The following is a 17,902-nucleotide window of genomic DNA, read 5'->3' as shown; positions in this document are numbered from 1 at the left end:
AACAGAAAACCTCAGTGCTGATACCTGAGGAGCTGCCAGTGGATAAGTTTGCCAGAGACAGGACACATTAACAAAAAGATCATGAAAGCTTTTTCCTGGGTAGGTTCCTAAATGGGAACTTTGCGAGATTCCCTTAGCAGAGAAGTTTAGGTTACATAAGTTCTGATTATATATATTCTGACCACAGATACAGATATATAGATATATGTGTGTGTGTTATATATGTATGTATCTATCTGTGTGTGTGTGTGTGTGTGTGTGTGTGTGTGTGTGTGTGTGTGTGTGTATCTCCCAACTACTATCTAACCCAACTACTTGGGTCTTATCCGTAGGCCTCCCTCAATTCCTACCTTTCTATTAATGCTTCCTCTTTCTCTTGTAGTGTAACTGTTCTCCAGAGCATGAAGCTAGGCATTGACGTGAACAGACACAAGGAGATCATTGTAAAGAGCATCTCTGCCCTGCTCCTTCTACTTCTCAAACACTTCAAGCTCAACCATATCTACCAGGTGAGCAATTAGGAACGCTGCACTACACGCTCCGAGTATTCCTCATACCATTGGGGCCACACAGGAATCCTTGTACGGCTGTGTATTTTACTTGGCCTTTGTTTGTCCAAGAGGGTCCAGCTACTTGTGAAATGAGTGTATGGTGAGGATTTGGAGTGAGATATGGGGAGCCATCCTAGAAAGATGCAAAAGTCTATATTCTTTGTCAGTTAACTCAAGGTCTGGCTAGGGAGTCTTAAGAATACTCCTAGCTAGTTAGAATCAATTTAACCATTCAAGAAAGGTCACTGGGCACATTGGACATACTTGTCTGTATGTGAAGCACGTTTCTGAATCAGATCTAATTCTAAATGAGACACAGTTCAGACTCTTACAGGCCATACAGTCTTGTAATGGATTCATAAATGCCCAATTGTAGAGTGGTGTGATACAGATAGGCACTGGATTCTGTTGAAATACCTAATCCAACTTGAGGTAGAGAAGAGGTAACTTTTAACCTAAGTCTCACCCTGAAACTTATCAGGGAAGAGAAAAACCAATTCAAGCAGAAAACCCAGTATGTGAAAGCTCAGAGGAGAAAGAGCAGAAAATGTTTGGAAACTAATTAAATGTTGCTGGAGTTCTGCCTCAGAGTGGGGTGATAGAGATGATCAGCTGATATGTGAAGCCTCAGGGTCAGGAGCGGTCATACATCTGACAACACACAATTATGAAATTCCTATAATGTACTTGACATCCAACAAAACTTTTGTGAGCTTCTTGTCCCTAGGCGTCCTTGTTTTATCCCTATTTGGGGCAGGGAGGGGGACTGGTGGGGTTTTTTGGATAATTCTTTTTTAGTTGTTATTGTTGTTTTTGTTTTGTTTTGAGACAGAGTGTCACTGTATAGCTGTCCTGGAACTCATGTACACAAGGATAGCCTCAAACTCACAGAGATCCTCCTACCTCTGCCTCCTGAGTACTCCAGTTTATCCCTGGTTTATACGTGAGGAGATTAGGGTTAAAGTCAAGACCTTGCTTTGCTTTCCCACAAAGGCATTGTTTGCCTTGGGCTTATAGGCATCATCAGGGTACAAGGACAAGATGTAGAAAAGTGAATGGAAGCTTCTCCTTTAGGGAGAGTGTGGGAATATGGAACCCTTCTCATTTCTGCCCTGAGGCTTTACCCCATTTTCCAATTAAGCACTCAAAGCCTGATAAAAGAGTGAGTCATGTACAGAGAAGGCCGGCATGGGCTGTGACCATGGCTTTGTCCTGTTTGCTGAGCAGCGTCAGGATTAGGAGTTGCTGCCCTCCTTCCCTCTAGGATGTGCTTCCCAGTGTTTCTCTTGGTGGGCCGTAGATATATCTATAGCCAGACTGGCAGATATCCTGAATGGCCTGGCTACAGTGTGTGTCAGTGTGAGTAAGTCTGGAAAAAGCCTGGGCAGAGCTCAGATTTTAAAATCTTCTCACTTAGCTCCTTTGTCTAGAACTTGGAAAATACTTTTGGGTGGCTTCCAGGGAGAAGATACCAGGCAGGAGAGTGAAGTAGTTATGACATAAGCTGACTTTCCACCTCTAACCACGTATTCAGGAACAGAAAGCAGCTTGCCCTTCTGCATGGCTGCTTCCTGATGATGACACAGAGATACAGCTTTAAAACACCATAGTTCTCTGCCTTTCCAACCTTGTTTCTGTGCTGTCCCAGCATGCTTAGACTCAGATTTGGAGACAGCCTTTTTTCCTGGTGCTCCTCAGTGCATCATAAACAAGAAAGTGTCTAGCTTTATAGCTTTGCTTCTATACCACTCACCCAGTAGGTCTTCCTGGACATAAGCCCCATATGGATTTAAGAGAGCCAAATAGAACTCCAAGTACTGGTATTTACCTCATCAAAGACATCCTGGATGTCTTACCTTTTTTTTTTTTTTTTGTTTTTTGGTTTTTGGTTTTTGGTTTTTGGAGACAGGGTTTCTCTGTGTAGCCCTGGCTGGCCTGGAACTCACTCTGTAGGCCAGGCTGGCCTCAAACTCAGAAATCTGCCTGCCTCTGCCTCCCAAGTGCTGGGATTAAGGGCTTGCACCACCACCGCCCAGCCATCCTGGATTTCTTAATGCAGTGTTTGCTGGCTGAAGAGGCTCTTGTTCGTTCATTCATTCATTGATACATTGATATTCTAAGTATTAGAAAGAAGGCCATATACTGGACAGACTACTGAAACCACATTCCAGTGGTTACTATGTGCTGTCTCCGGCCAGACTGATGCCAACAGTTGCCAAGAGTTAGCTGCACCTGTCCCTGCTATGTTAATCACAGCTGAAACATTATGACCCAGAGCTTTGGTAAGGAAACCACTCCCTCAGAGAGACTTTCTTTCCCATTGGACTTAGGAACAAAAGTCACAGCAATTCTTGCTATTTATTTGGAGTATTTTTTTTTTATTTCTTGTATGTTTACTATGTAGTTTTGATCAAAAGCTTGTAGCACCTACTGCAGATTATCTGTAGGCTGGCTGAATATGAGTATCCCCATTTCAGAGACTGACAGACTGATAACACAGTAGACAGTAGATATTCTTTTTTTTTTTTTTTTTTTTTTTTTGGCTTTTCGAGACAGGGTTTCTCTGTGTAGTCCTGGCTGTCCTGGAACTCACTCTGTAGACCAGGCTGGCCTCAAACTCAGAAATCCGCCTGCCTCTGCCTCCCAAGTGCTGGGATTAAAGGTGTGCGCCACCACTGCCCGGCCTGACAGTAGATATTCTTATGAGTGGATATTTGTACTTTCCCATCTTTTTCTTAAATATATGTTTCATACCTTCTCCCAAATAAGCAAACCTTTCTTCTTTGATCTTTTGATTCAGTTTGAATATGTATCACAACATTTAGTGTTTGCCAACTGCATCCCCTTGATCCTGAAGTTCTTCAATCAAAACATCCTGTCCTATATCACAGCCAAAAACAGGTATGGACTGGACAGATTTCAAGGAACTACTTTGGATAACTGAGAAAATTCCTACACCTCTGCACTTTTGATTTCTTCTTGTATCATTAGTCCCTCCTTTCTTGGAGCTTTTTAAGTTTGTTACTTTTTGAGTTTTTATTTTTCATGCTTGTGTTGGTACACACATGCCAAAGCATGGCTGTGGAGGTCAGAGGACAACTTGCAAAAATAGGGTCTCTTCTTCATCACATGTGTCCTGGGAATGAAACTTAGGTTGTCTATGTTGGCATTAGGAACTGAGCTATCTTGCTGGCCCAAAATATGATATTTTTACATTAATAACTCCACTTAACACCAGCAATGCTAAGAGATAGCACCAGTTTTGTTCTCACTTTGCCAGTTAGGAGATAAAATCAGATAAATTCACAGTAAGTGACTTGTTTGCTCAAGATGAATAAGATTATGAACAAAGATGGATCAATCAATAAAGGGCCACACAAACATGAGAACTTGAGTTCTGATCCCTATAACTCATGTAAAAAGCTGGGTGTGGCAGCGTGCATCTATTATCACAGCACCAGGAGGTGGAAACAGACAGAATCTTGGAGCGCACTGGCCATCTAGCATAGCCAAATTATTGAGCTCCATGTTTAGTGAGAATCCCTGTATCAGAAAAGTAGGTAGAGAGTAATTGGGAAAGATATCTGTCTTAGTTAGGGCTTCATTGCTGTGAAGAGACACCACGACCAAGGAAACTCTTATAAAGGAAAACATTTAATTGGAGCTGGCTTACAGGTTCAGAAGTTTAGTCCATTATCATCATGGTGGGAAGCATTTCCACCTGCAGGCAGACAAACCTATTCAAACCACCACAGTGTTGAATTTCATTGAGCGTTAGAAATAGAAGGGACATTAGAAATTAGCTAGCCTAAATTCTGCACTGTACGCGTAAAAGGGAAAGGAAACAAAAACCAGCCTCTTACTGAGTGACTGTGTTCATATCACTGTGCGGTTTTCTGTCCTGACCCATGCCTGGGTCTCTGGGCTCACTGCAGAGCGTGTAGCTTTCTTCCCGATATTTGGTAACAAACATTACTATATTTCATTCTTGAGTTACTGTTTGATTAGAAATGTTATAAAAAGCAGCCCTGCACTTCAGGCTTCCTCTGGGGTGGCATTAGAAGTTACCCCTGGAGTTCCAGCTTTCAAAGGGTCAGGAGAAAAGCCAAGAGATCTTCTTTTCATCTTCATAACCACAGATCATTTAATGGGAGTGTTTGGGCAGCATCTCTGGGAATACTTTTATATTCACACCCACACTTAAATGCAGAGGCAAATGAGCTTAAGTTTTCATAGTCCCTCAAGAACCCAAGAGAGCTAAGAAGGAAAGGGTCTGTCTTTCTGCTTTAACATTTTTTTTCGTCTACCAGATAGGACCCACCTAAAAGAGCTCCGTGGCTCCTCTGTAGCTGAGGAGGTGAGAACAGAGTTGGAGTTGCCTAGCACTAGTGCCCTCAATTTCAGCGAAGGTCATGAAGCAATTTGAGAAACACATAAGTCTGCAGGGGAGGAATGACTCCTGCCCTTTTGAGAGGTTGGTGCTTCCAGCTGTTGCCATCTACCTAAAGCTTGTCTTCATCTCTGCATCTTGCAGCATTTCAGTGCTGGATTACCCGTGCTGTACCATCCAGGATTTGCCAGAGCTTACTACTGAGAGTCTGGTAAGCAGATGGGGATTTGTGGCCTTTGGAACTGGCTGATGGCAGAAGCTGGCATTTGCTTTTTCATGTCTTCTCTGGTCCCATGATGCCATGGTTTGGGAGTCTCAGATCAATGAAGGCAAGAGCACAGAGGTGGTAATGGTTTAAAGATGCTGAAGAAATCAGCTGAGCCTAGCATCTTACAGAAAAGAGGAGAGTCAGTGGAATTTAGAAAGACAATAAGACTGAAACACAATCTCTGTGCTGATTAGCAGGAGGGTCTCTGCTCGTGTGTCACACACACACAGTTCATTTTCTGTGTTACGTTGTGCTGTAGGCAATTTGCTTCTCATTTTCATGTTATTATCAAGTCCAGGAGTATGTATCTTAGAAAATTCCTTGCCCAGGAAGATCTTCATCCTGAAGCAGGTTTAGGATAATCAGAAAAGTTCCTCTGACATATTCTGAATTTTCTGAAACTGCCTGACCAAACCATGTCTAAGATAGACATTGCTTTATCCTATATTGACACAGCTCTGCAGACTTACTGCTTTCATCCTGTTGCGGTATCATACCTTCTCTAGCCTTCTCAATTTGAGTGTGGATTCTTTGATGAGAGACTTAGTACTCTCATCTATTTTTATATCCATGAAGCCTAACACTACATCTAGCACTTTGAAGGCCTCAATAATGCTAAATGATGTTACTCACCCATGGGCGCTGCAGCCCTTTGTCCCCCAATTTTAATACCTACAAAACACTGGGACAGGAAACTACATTATGCAAAAATGCAAAACTTCTCTTGTGGTACACGTTTTATAAGTCCACGGGAAATGGTTTTAAGGGGAAGGCATGTTAAAAACCATTTGGCTCACTTCCTTGTATTTCAGAAATGAGAAACAAGTGCTCGGGAGGTGGACTGACTTGTCACAGTCCACTGCTCATAGGTGACAGACCCCAGAGTAGACATGAGTCAAAAGATCCACGTCCTGAAAAATCATAGCTAGCATATTCTTTGTTACTGAGCAGCTAAGGAAGTTTAAAAGCTTTAATTCATACAGAGATGTAAACACTTATCTAACCTTTATTAACATGGTAGTATTGAATCCGCAAAACAACTCTATAAAGTTAATATTACTATTTTGTTTGTTTTCTTTTGTTTGAGACGGGATCTTTCTATGTAGCCCTAGATCTCCAAGAACTTGCTATGTAGACCAGCTTGACCTTGAATGCACATCTATCACCCTAGTGCTAGGATTAAAGACATGTACTACCACATCTTGCCAATATTGCTATTTTATAGATGGAGAAGTTAACTGCTAAGACTTTATAGTTGGAAATAGCAAAGTTGGGGCTGGAGAGATGGCTCAGTAGTTAAGTGCACTGTCTGCTGGTCCAGAGTACCCATCTTCAATTCCCAGCACCCACATGGCAGCTTACAGCTATCTGTAATTCTAGTTTCTGATGCCTTCCTGTGTCCTCTATTGGTATTGTATACACATGGTGTGCAAAATACATGTGCAGATGAACACCTACACACATAAAATAAATTTTAAAGTAAAGTAGGAAAATATGTCTCTGAGATTAAAATTTGGAAGGAATAATGTATTTTAACCCATAAACAGTAGTACATACTAGCATTAAAATTCTACTATTGGCCTGGCATAGTGGCACACACCTTTAATCCCAGTACTCAGGAGGCAGAGGCAGGTAGATCTCTTGAGTTCGAGGCCAGCCTGTTCTACAGAGTGAATTCCAGGACAGGCAGGGCCACACGGAGAAACCCTGTCTCAAAACAAAACAAACAAAAATTGTGCTACTAGTAGAGTATTTCAAGATATAAATTCAGCTTTTGTGGCCTGAATTTATTATTTGTAATTTAAAATTTTTTTATTATATTAGTTTTTATCTGTCTGTCGTCTGTCTGTCTGTCTATCTATTTCTGTTGAGTACCTGTGTGGTATAGCACAGGTGCAGAAGTGAGAGGACAACTTACAGGCGTTGATTCTCTCCTTCCACCACAGGGATTCCAGGGATCAAACTGAGGTCATCAGGCTTGGCAGCAAGTGCCTTAACCCACTGAGCCATCTTGCCAGCCCCTGAATTTTTTCCTTAGTAACACATTCCAACCCCGTTAGCTCCTATATAGGAATTGATGGGAATTCTACTTTCACATCACTCCCAATTGACCTGTTAGGATACGAGCACATAAGTGTTTATATGGTTATGCCTTCTGTTGAGACTTTATTATTATCAGGAAAGGGCAAAAGCATGTTCTAGTTAATTAAGTCTTAGTGAATATTTTAGTCCTTTTGGTGAAACAATAGTGGCATCTGGTGGTTTTGTTTAGTAACCACAGACCTTTTTTTTTCTATTCCAGTATGATTTATTCTACAGAGGTTCTCACTATAGTAATTTATTTACCTAAACTAATAACTTCTATAGCAGAAAAGGACTTGTAAGATTTATCTCTTTTCAGGCTCACCAAACTGCAAGCATAAGAAATATATACTGCCTTCAGTATATGTTATTTACATTCAATAACTTCAAGCTTTTTTCCTGATTACAAAATTAGTGGTATACTTACAGGAGAAAAAAAAACAGAAAAGTATGAGTAATAAAATAAAAATATCCCCTATAATTATATAGAAACATTGTTTATATTTTACTGCAACTAGAATGTATATAAGCATTTATACAATAAATATACAATTGTTGATAATCAAATATTATCAACAAATTTTATAGTTGTATATATGTCTATTGCATATATGTGTGTATGTGTTCTACTCAAATGTAGTTAGATTTGCATGTTCACGGTAGGATTTTATTAAACAATTTCTTTTTCAGTGGTATTAGATATAAACCCAAGTACATGCTAAGCAGATGCACTACCATTTTTTGGGCAGATATTGGGTCTTTTTTACTTGTCATTTTTACACTGTATGTATTATAACATATCACTGTAATAGTACATTTATCATGTATAAGCAAACATACATGTATTTGTAAGTATTCATAAATTCATAAATTCATAAAAGTTATACATTAATTCAAAAAATTCATAAATTCATTTAAAAAACTTTAGATTATGTATGTTCAATGAAAATATGTAGAAATCGCTGCTTTAGAATACAGTGAAATGAGAGCAAAGTTGCACTCCATATTTTTTGGAGGCCTGTTAATTCCAAAGAGAAATCCTACAGGTTATGTCTCATCTTCCTTTCCTTTCTTCCTCGTTACTGACATAGGCCTTACTGTATTGGCAAGGCTCACCCAGAATTTACTTTGTTGCAAGCTGACCTCAAACTCAAAATCCTTTCTCCCCTGCCCAAGTGCTGGGATTATAGGCAAATGCCACATAGCTGCCTATCCTTTCCTCTTTTCACAGAAAATGTGGAAAATTCCATGTAAACCCATTGTCACTGCTGCAAGACTAATCCAGAGGTCCCTGTGATTTAGTTTTTGAAACAACATTCAAAGGAGGGATATATATTACTTGTCTCGTTGCTGTGTGGGTTTCTCCCAGCTCGGAGTTCATAGCAGGAAGTCAGGGCAGCAGGAACTTGAGGCAGCTGCACACAATGCAGCAGAGGGGCAGAGAGTGGGGAATACTGGTCAGTTCACGTCTGTTTATTTAGTCCAAGACCCTATGGAACGGTGCCAACCACATTAAAAATGGGTCCTCTTAGTACCTAATCTTGATAATCCCTTACAGGCTTGCCCAAAGATTTGTCTCCAAGGTGATTATAAACCCTGAAAGTTGACAATATTTAACATCACAGCATATTTTGAATGTTACGGGTGTTCCAGTGGCCTACCTACCTGAAGATTAAACATGAAGGAATAAGGTCAAGGTCATATTTATGATGTCATGGACCACCACAGTCAGAAATTATCTTGGCCCAGAGTCACCTTTCAATGCTGAGAATGTAGGTGGGGTAGAACGGGAGAGCCACGGCCTTCTAACAGGCTGTGGGGAATTAGCCGTGGGTCAGAGTCTGCATGACTAGCCATTTGCAAAGAAACGTTTGGAATTTCCTTTTAGATCTAGGGGATGGAATTTTTAAGTTAATGTTTAAAAAGATGGATCATTAGAAAATTGGTCAAATTTGGGCTTGATTTTTTTTTGAAAAAAAAAAAAAAGACATAAAATGTGTTTAGTTTACTTGAATTTATATACCAAGTCCTCTCAGTAATCCTTATCAGAGTTTTTACAACTTGCTAATCCAAGTACTTCTAGATGCTCCACACTGTTTCTCTTAGTTGGGTTTTCTTTTCAGAATGTAATCATTGCACTCAGATATGAAGGTGTATATCATTCCTTTCAGACGCTGTTTAACCAGTTATGATCCTTTAAAGAAAGGTTGTTAGGGGCACAGAGGTGGCTCAGCAAGTAAGGGCATTTGTTGCCAAGCCTGACAACATGAGGTCAGTCCCAGCACCCATGTGGTAGAAGTGAGAACTACTTCCTCAAGTTGTCCTCTCTCTCCCTCTCTCTCTCTCTCTCTCTTTCTCTCTCTCTCTCTCTCAAATTAATAAATTCATTAAATAAATGAATGTTAAAAAACAGTTTTAAAGTTTTTTCTGGTTTTGTTTTGGTTTTTGTTGGTGTTGTGTTTTGTTTTGATCAGGCATGGTGGTACACATCTATGATGCCAACATTCAGTAGGCAGAGGCAGGAGAGTTGCTACATATTTGAGGCCAGCATGGACCACATAATGAATTCCACACCAGCCCAGGCTACATTGTGAGACCCTATATTCAAAAAAAAAAACAAAATAAATCAAGTTTTTGTTCTGATATTCAACATCACTGTTTCAAACCAACAGTACCTTTAGTGTTATTGTTTCCTTAGCATGAATATAGTCTGAATATAACATTTATGTCCATTTTCCATGAAATATTTATACAGAGGAAGGCCCATAAATTTAAAAAAAAAAAACTTTTAAATCATTTTGTCATTTTTTCTCTTGGTCACTATTTCTATAGTGTGTCCTTTAGATGTCAATGTCTAGGGTGATTTTCTCAAACTCTGAGTCCCATATATAGTTTGCTAAGATGCCCTAGACGGGTGATCCCAAAAGCTTCTGCTTCACTACTGACTTTGCTTGAGAACCAGTTTTCATTTATATTTATATCTAGGTCCTTCATCTAAGTTTACCATTGGGGGTTCTAACACCGTCTTCTGGTTTCTGCAGTCACTTGCACACATGTGGGCATATACTCAGACACCTAAAAAATAGAATTTTTTTTTTAAGAAACATAAAGAGGGGCTGGCAATTGTGCTTCTTGCTGCACAAGCTTGACCACCTGAGTTTGGTATCTGGAACCCACATAAAAATGGAAAAAGAGAACCAACTCCATAGTGTTGTGTTCTGACCTTCATATACAATAATAATAATGATAATAATAATGATGATGATGATGATAATGATAATAATGCAGAAACATGAAATAAAAGTGTGTGGTTAGAATGAACTGCTATTTTTCCTTTTCTATTACTTTTCCTGTTGCTGTGATGAAAAATACCCTAACAAAAGCAACTGAAGGAAGGAAGGGTTTATTTTGGCTCACAGTTCTAACACAGTAGGGAAGCCTTGACAGCAGACACTGGTCACACTGTATCTACTCATAAAAGGGAGGGATATGGATGTTTAAGCTTAGCTGGCTTTCTCTTTCCTTTTCATGCAAGCCAGGACCCAAGTCCAGGGAATGATTTGAAGAAGTCTTCCCATGTCAGTTAGCCTAATCAAGATGATCCCATGGGCCAGGGCAATGGTCTAGCCACACAAAGCACTTGCCATGAACAAATATGACAACCTAGATTTGATCCCTGGATCCCATAGGGTAGAGCCAGCTCAACCCATATAGTTTACAGTCCCCTAGAATGAAACCAAACTCCTAGAAATTACAAACATTGTTTATGTGAGCACAAAGATTACAGCAATAAACTTATCATCTCTGTTTTTAAGTGATAAGCACAGAAAGTATGCTTAAGTCAAGTTTCTGTGTTTCTGTATTGTCTTTCTAACCAATACTTGCTCTAGATAAAGAGTCTTATAGGGCCAGGCAGTGGTGGTATACCCCTTCAATCTTAGCACTCAAGGAGGCAAGGCCAGCCTGGTCTACAGAGCAAGTTCCAGGACAGCCAGGGGTACACAGAGAAACCCTGTCTCAACCCCTGCATGCACGTGCATGCGCGCGCGCGCACACACACACACACACACACACACAGCAAAGAAGGTCTTGCAGGCTTTTCAGTTGAGTGTCTATTTTAGTTGTTTTCTGTTTCTTTGCCTTGGTTGGTTGGGATTCAGGCACACAGCTCTGCAAGTACTCTATTACTGAGATACATGATCAGCCCAACTCTTAAGTTTTCAGGTGAAGGATATAATGCCCCTCAGAAATGAGATTTTATATGTAAAGGGCAGGAGTAAAGAGAAAGCATCTCATACTGGATATTCACCTGACCTGACCAACAGAGACATGCAGTCTTCTAGGGGATGAAAGGCTTGTGGGTATTGAAATGATGCCGCTGCTCCTTATTTCAGGAAGCCGGAGACAATAGCCAGTTCTGCTGGAGGAACCTCTTTTCTTGCATCAACCTCCTGAGGCTGCTCAATAAGCTGACAAAATGGAAGCATTCCAGGACCATGGTAAGAGGGCTTTAGATCACAGAAGCACCCACTCAGCTGAACTGTGCATCATCAGTACCTGTGCATTGCCTGCTGGAAAGCTCAGTAGATAACTGGTACAGAAGCTTCTGCACTTCCTAACTCGGCACTTATTCCAAGATGAGTACTCACCAGTCCATTTCTTTCCATGGAACTAAATACAGCTACTCTTGAGGCAGCTCTAACAAGGGAAGCTAGCCACATTCGGAATATACTTACACATCCCCAAAATGAACATTCATTGCAGTGTCGCTTATGACAATAAGAGTCTGGAAACAACCTAAATGTTCATTAACAAGGACCAACTGCTTAAATAAATTCTGATGTACCCCTATAGTAGACTATGATAAAACCACTTGAAAGAAGGAGACATTTCTCTGCTGGTGTGGAATAATTTTCAAGTTATTATTAAATTAAATGGGGCCCTTAATCCCAGCACTTGGTAAGAGGAGGCAAGAAAGAACTCTGTGATTTTAAGGCTAGCCTGATCTATATACAGAGATCCTGTGAGATATGGGGGCTAGGGAGATGGCTCAGGAGTTAAGAGCATGTGCTGTTCTTACAGAGGACCCAAGTTTGGGTCTTAGCACCTACATCAGGCAGTTCATATCTGCCTGTAACTTCAGCTGCAGGGAGAGCCAATGCCTCTTGTCACTAAGGGCACCCATACTCGCATTCTTGTGCATACATGCATGAACACACACACACAAATTTAAAAATTTTTAAGCAAGATATTGAATAGTGTAGTTGGCTATTGTGTTAAAATATAAAAATTATATATATATATTATATATATATATATATATATATATATATATATATATATATATGTGATATATCTATAAACAAAAATTTTCTCTAAGGCCAGTGAGATGGCTCAGCTGGCAGAAGTGCTTGCTATGCATGCCTGGTGACCCCATAGTGGATCTAAACTCAAAGCTGTCCATTGACCTCTACATGAGTGCTATGAAGTATTTGCACATATATGTGAAAACACATACATGTATACATGTGACAAAATTGAACTAATAGTTTTAAATCTTAAGAAAATAAAAGACCAGGTGGTGATGGATCATGCCTTTAATCCTAGCACACAGGAGCTTGAGGCCAGCCTGGCTACAGAGCAAGGTTCAGGACAGCCAGGACTACACAGAGAAACCCTATCTCAAAAAAAGAAATTATCTCCAGTGATACCAGAAACTAGTAATACTGGGAGTGGTATACATGTTAGATAATCTTTTGTTTTGAATTATATAATTTTTAAATTTTTTAGATTTATTAATTTTATTTGTGTTTTGCCTTCATGTATATATGTGTACCATGTTGTACTTGGTACCCACGGAGGTGAGAAGAAGGCATTGAATCCTATGGAACTGGAGTTACAGATGGCTGTGAACTATGATAAGGATGCTGGAAATTGGACCCAGGTCCTCTAGAAGAGCAACAAGTGTTCTTAAATGCTAAGCCATCTTTCCTGTGTGAATATTATAAACTTTAAATGAATTAGTTCTTGGTTTTGTTGTATATCACAAGACTGGCTTTGAATTTATAAGCCTCTGATTATTGTAATTGCAGGCATGTGCTATCATGTCTGGCTTAATTTGTATGGTGTGTGTGTGTGTGTGTGTGTGTGTAGACAGTGTTTCACTCACTCCAGGCTATCCTCAGTTCTTCTGTATTCTTGAAGACTAACTCTTATGTAGAATAGTTAAAATTCATGGGCTTAAGTTATTGGCAGACAAAATAGGCATCTCATTTTTCAATCACTCAGTAATATGCTATTGGTATTTTAAAATCTGGACACATAAATTGAATTTATGTTTCAATTCAATTCAAGATATTAGGGTCTCCTAGGATAGCCAGGTTTGTCTATGGCCTGAGTTGGAAACCCTAAGAAACTTTACATGGTGATGGGCTGACTGTTTGTTACCCGTTTCCCTGTTTCATTGGGCAGATGTTGGTGGTGTTTAAGTCAGCTCCAATCTTAAAGCGAGCTCTCAAAGTCAAACAGGCCATGCTACAACTTTATGTCCTGAAGCTCCTAAAGATACAGACCAAGTACCTTGGGCGCCAATGGAGGAAAAGCAACATGAAGACCATGTCGGCCATTTACCAGAAAGTGCGCCACCGCATGAACGATGACTGGGCTTATGGGAATGGTGAGTATTCTCAGAGGGGATGGTGAGTGGTCTTCGTGACCTTGGAGCTCGTTAACTGGCTAGGCTGACTGGCCACTGAACTCGTGGGATTTTCCTGTCTCTGCTCCTGCAGCACATACTGCTGCACCTGGCTTTTATGTAGGTGTCAGAGATCCAAAGTCATGTCCTCAAGCCATCTCCTGAGCCCCTAAATATGTTACAAGTTTTATGATGTGGTAAAATGTTTGCCTACTTATAGTTTTTGTTTGTTTGTTTGTTTGTTTTAGTTTTGTTTTGTCTTGTTTTGTTTGAGACATGGTCTTGCCATATAGCCCTGGCTGTCCTAGAACTTGCTATATAGATTAGGCTGACCTCAGACTCAGAAGATCCGCCAGCATCTGCCCCCCAAATGCTAGGATTAAAGGCATGCACCACCATGCCCGGCTGAGTTGGTCCAGACTGATTTTTTATGTTATGCTCCAATCTCCCCTAGGAGAAAATCTCCCTTTTCATCCACTATGGAAAGCTCAATAAAAGGAATTTAATTGCTCTCAACAATTATAATAAGTTACTAGAAAGAAATAAACAAGAGATTACAATAAAAAGCCTTCTCCTTTCTCAGCAGTAACTACTGTTGCCAGTTTCTAATCTGCCAAAGATCATTTCTGTTTACATTAGTTTATGTGTGAGCATATGAATACTTTTAAAACCTGTAAGCATGCTATATGTCTACTTTATACATAGCTCTTAAAAGAACATTCTGCACAGTTTTGCTGTCAGGATCCCCTAGACCATGCTCTGCAGAGGAGAGTAACATCCTGAGTTGTATGTATCTTTTTCTTCCTCTCTTCCTATGTCAGACATCGATGCCAGACCATGGGACTTCCAAGCAGAAGAATGTACCCTGAGGGCCAACATTGAGGCTTTCAACAGCCGCCGATATGATAGACCGCAGGACTCAGAATTCTCACCTGTAGATAACTGCTTACAGAGCGTGCTGGGGCAGAGGCTGGATCTGCCTGAAGATTTCTACTATTCCTATGAGCTCTGGCTGGAGAGAGAGGTGTTCTCCCAGCCCATCTGCTGGGAGGAGCTGCTCCAAAACCACTGAGCTCTTGTCAGCAAAGCCTGGGGTGCAGGTTGGCTCCAGTGATGTGCTTTGCCTGCCCTGCCCACCCAGCCTTCATGCTGAACTCTAGGAGTATGTGTCGAGGGCAGTTCCAGCCCAGCATCCAGCAGAGACGCCTAGCATAACTCGGCTATTCTGGATGCCATTAGGCTTGAAGGTAGTTGCAAGACTAGGATCCTGAGTCAAAGCAAATGGGCCAACTTGCCCTAGGCTCAGCTAGGTACCTAGATGGCCTTCAGATCTCCTGATGGATCTCCTGGACAGACTCTCTGAAACCTGCTATAATCGTGCCTAGAACCAGGCTGGCCTTTTGTCACTGTGGCTAGCCTTTGCTAGCTACACTAGTGAAAGGAAGTCTGTTATAGCATTTGAGCCATGACATTCATCTCAAGCAGGTACAGGCCATAAAATGAGCCTTTTCTTACCCACTCTAGATGCCTGGGACTTAGCATTTAGAAAAACCAACTTTAGACTGTATTTCACATTTAAAATGTTGATTCTCACCTCTTTTTAAAATAACCATTGGTTTTAAGATGATTTGAGAGCACTGCATCTTTATAAAGAACGGCTGTTTCCAAACACTGCATGTTACAGAACAATGTATTGTGTAGGGTTTTTTTTCCTTAAGAGATCTTTATTCAATGTAAAAAATATTTCATGTGTATTCTGTATAGTACCTTGAATGCTTTGTCATTTGGATGGAACCACAACTAATATAACACGGCCTATGGCCTTCTCTAAGAATATCTTGGGTTTTTCACAAGGTATTTCAGTTTTTAAACACCTGAGTACACGGCAGAAAATTACTTTCTAATATAACCCCAAATCTTCACCTGAGTAAGCAGAGTGCATAGGAGTGAGACAGGATCTGGCTGTGTAGTCCTCACTAGGCCGGGCCTTACTGTGTAGCCAGGCTGGCCCTGAACTTGTAATGATCCTCCCTCTGCCTGCTGAGTGTCACAGGCATAGGCCTCCGCCCCCAACAAATTCATTCGAAACGATTATAGCAGGTTTTATTCACTGAGATTTGCCCATTTGTGCTGATTTTTTAAATGAAAGGCAACAGCACCTGTTTATATTTTTTCTTCCATGTTCATTGTTTTTTACCTTTTTTTTTTTTTAACTGCTAGCAGTTTCAATATGGTTTGTACTGGACGCATCACACATTTCATGGAGGATTCTCTACTCCTCCTACATAGAAAAATCACATTTTTATCTTTTGCTTTTCAATTTAAGTGTTTGAACTTTTTTATTTTAAAGGTCTTCTCACTGCCCAGACACTACTGAATCTTTTTATGATAGCACAAGGACACTTTATTCCTAGGGAGCTAGCTGGTCAGAACTGGCTCATTTACTCTTCCCTTTGTCAGGCACAGACTCATTTAGGTCACTATAAAGACCAACATTATCCAAAGGGGCGATCAGTACCCCTGTGCCTCGGGTAGCAGGGCTTCTTACTGTGGAAAATGACAGAGAATGTTAAGTATGTAACAGATGAAATGTCTTAAAATAATTTGCAAATTGTATCAAAGCATAACAGCAATCGTCATTTCAAACAGCTTACTGAATGTAGCATCAGGCAATTTTATTCATCTAGGGTCAGGCTACTATGATTTTAATATCTGAGTAAAAAGATAATTTTCCAGGAAAGAGAGTCATCACCGATCTACTTTTTTTTTTTTTTTTTTTAGGTTTTTTAAAGACAGGGTTTCTCTGTGTAGCCCTGGCTGACATGGAACTCACTTTGTAGACCAGGCTGGCCTTGAACTCAGAAATCCACCTGCCTCTGCCTCCCAAGTGCTGGGATTAAAGGCGTGCGCCACCACCACCCAGCACCAATCTACTTTAAAGTTATATTATATTCAATTCTGTAAAGAAAAAACAAGTTGCCTTTTGAAAAAAACAAATAAATGCTTTCTGAGGCACAGAAGTATTAATACAGAAGCTTTAATATGTTGAATTTTATTATTTATAACTCTTGAGAATATTAATTCTCAATGCAGATGAAGAAACTATTATACCTTGCAAAGATTAATTTCAAATCACATGATTTTCCCCTGCTACTTGCTGTGGCTAACTTTCTGGTATCACAGTGAGCCCCATGGCTAAGATAACTGGGTTAGATCTCCCAGTTTGAGAGCTGGCCTATGTGGTTAGGAATAGCTTCAGGTTAACCAACATTTAATGAAGATTACAGTTTCTACATAGAAGCATGCCATTTGTATTATTTATAATATAAGGAATTTCTTTGTGAATATTTCAGTGAAGTTTGTTCATCTCACCGAACACTTTAATAAAGAGAAAACCTGGACTTAGAAATTTGGTCTCTAATTCTTTTTTTTTTTTTTTTTTTTTTTTTTGGCTTTTCGAGACAGGGTTTCTCTGTGTAGTCCTGGCTGTCCTGGAACTCACTCTGTAGACCAGGCTGGCCTCGAACTCAGAAATCCGCCTGCCTCTGCCTCCCAAGTGCTGGGATTAAAGGCGTGCGCCACCACCGCCCGGCTGGTCTCTAATTCTTTAACATAAGATAATCATAAAGTCATGTTAAATAGAAAAGGATACAGGATAAATATAGAACTCCAAGCCTGAATGATGTAACAAGTGTTTATTTCATCTTCATGGGTCTGGAGCCTGCTACTTGTCTCACCTTAGATTGACTTTTCTCTAAAATTATTCTTATTCTGGCATAAGGCAGAATGGATGTCCCTACTGCATACTGTTCCATCCTGAAAGGCAAAAGCAGAAAACAAACCACACTGTGCAAGTACATTTCAGAGCTCCTGCTTGTTGTGGCAGAAGGGACATTGTTCATGTCATTGGCTGATGC

General features: G+C 40.3%; 1 protein-coding gene across 1 annotated transcript in view; it reads left to right on the top strand.

Moving 5' to 3' along the window:
- Strip2 (striatin interacting protein 2) overlaps window positions 1–17,394 on the top strand; it is a 37,904-nt gene extending 20,510 nt beyond the window's left edge. The window contains exons 16-21 of the mRNA XM_034518754.2: window positions 383–509; window positions 3,352–3,452; window positions 5,086–5,152; window positions 11,686–11,790; window positions 13,763–13,967; window positions 14,807–17,394. Of these exons, the coding sequence (XP_034374645.1) occupies window positions 383–509; window positions 3,352–3,452; window positions 5,086–5,152; window positions 11,686–11,790; window positions 13,763–13,967; window positions 14,807–15,057 (856 nt within the window). The 3' untranslated portion in view covers window positions 15,058–17,394. The remainder of the gene's footprint in view (window positions 1–382; window positions 510–3,351; window positions 3,453–5,085; window positions 5,153–11,685; window positions 11,791–13,762; window positions 13,968–14,806) is intronic.
- Window positions 17,395–17,902: the final 508 nt, after the last annotated feature.

The sequence above is a fragment of the Arvicanthis niloticus genome, chromosome 15 (assembly GCF_011762505.2).
Source record: "Arvicanthis niloticus isolate mArvNil1 chromosome 15, mArvNil1.pat.X, whole genome shotgun sequence".
NCBI classification, from domain to species: Eukaryota; Metazoa; Chordata; class Mammalia; order Rodentia; family Muridae; genus Arvicanthis; species Arvicanthis niloticus.
The sequence above is the reverse complement of the archived record's forward strand: the minus strand, read 5'-3'. Positions and strand labels throughout refer to the sequence as shown.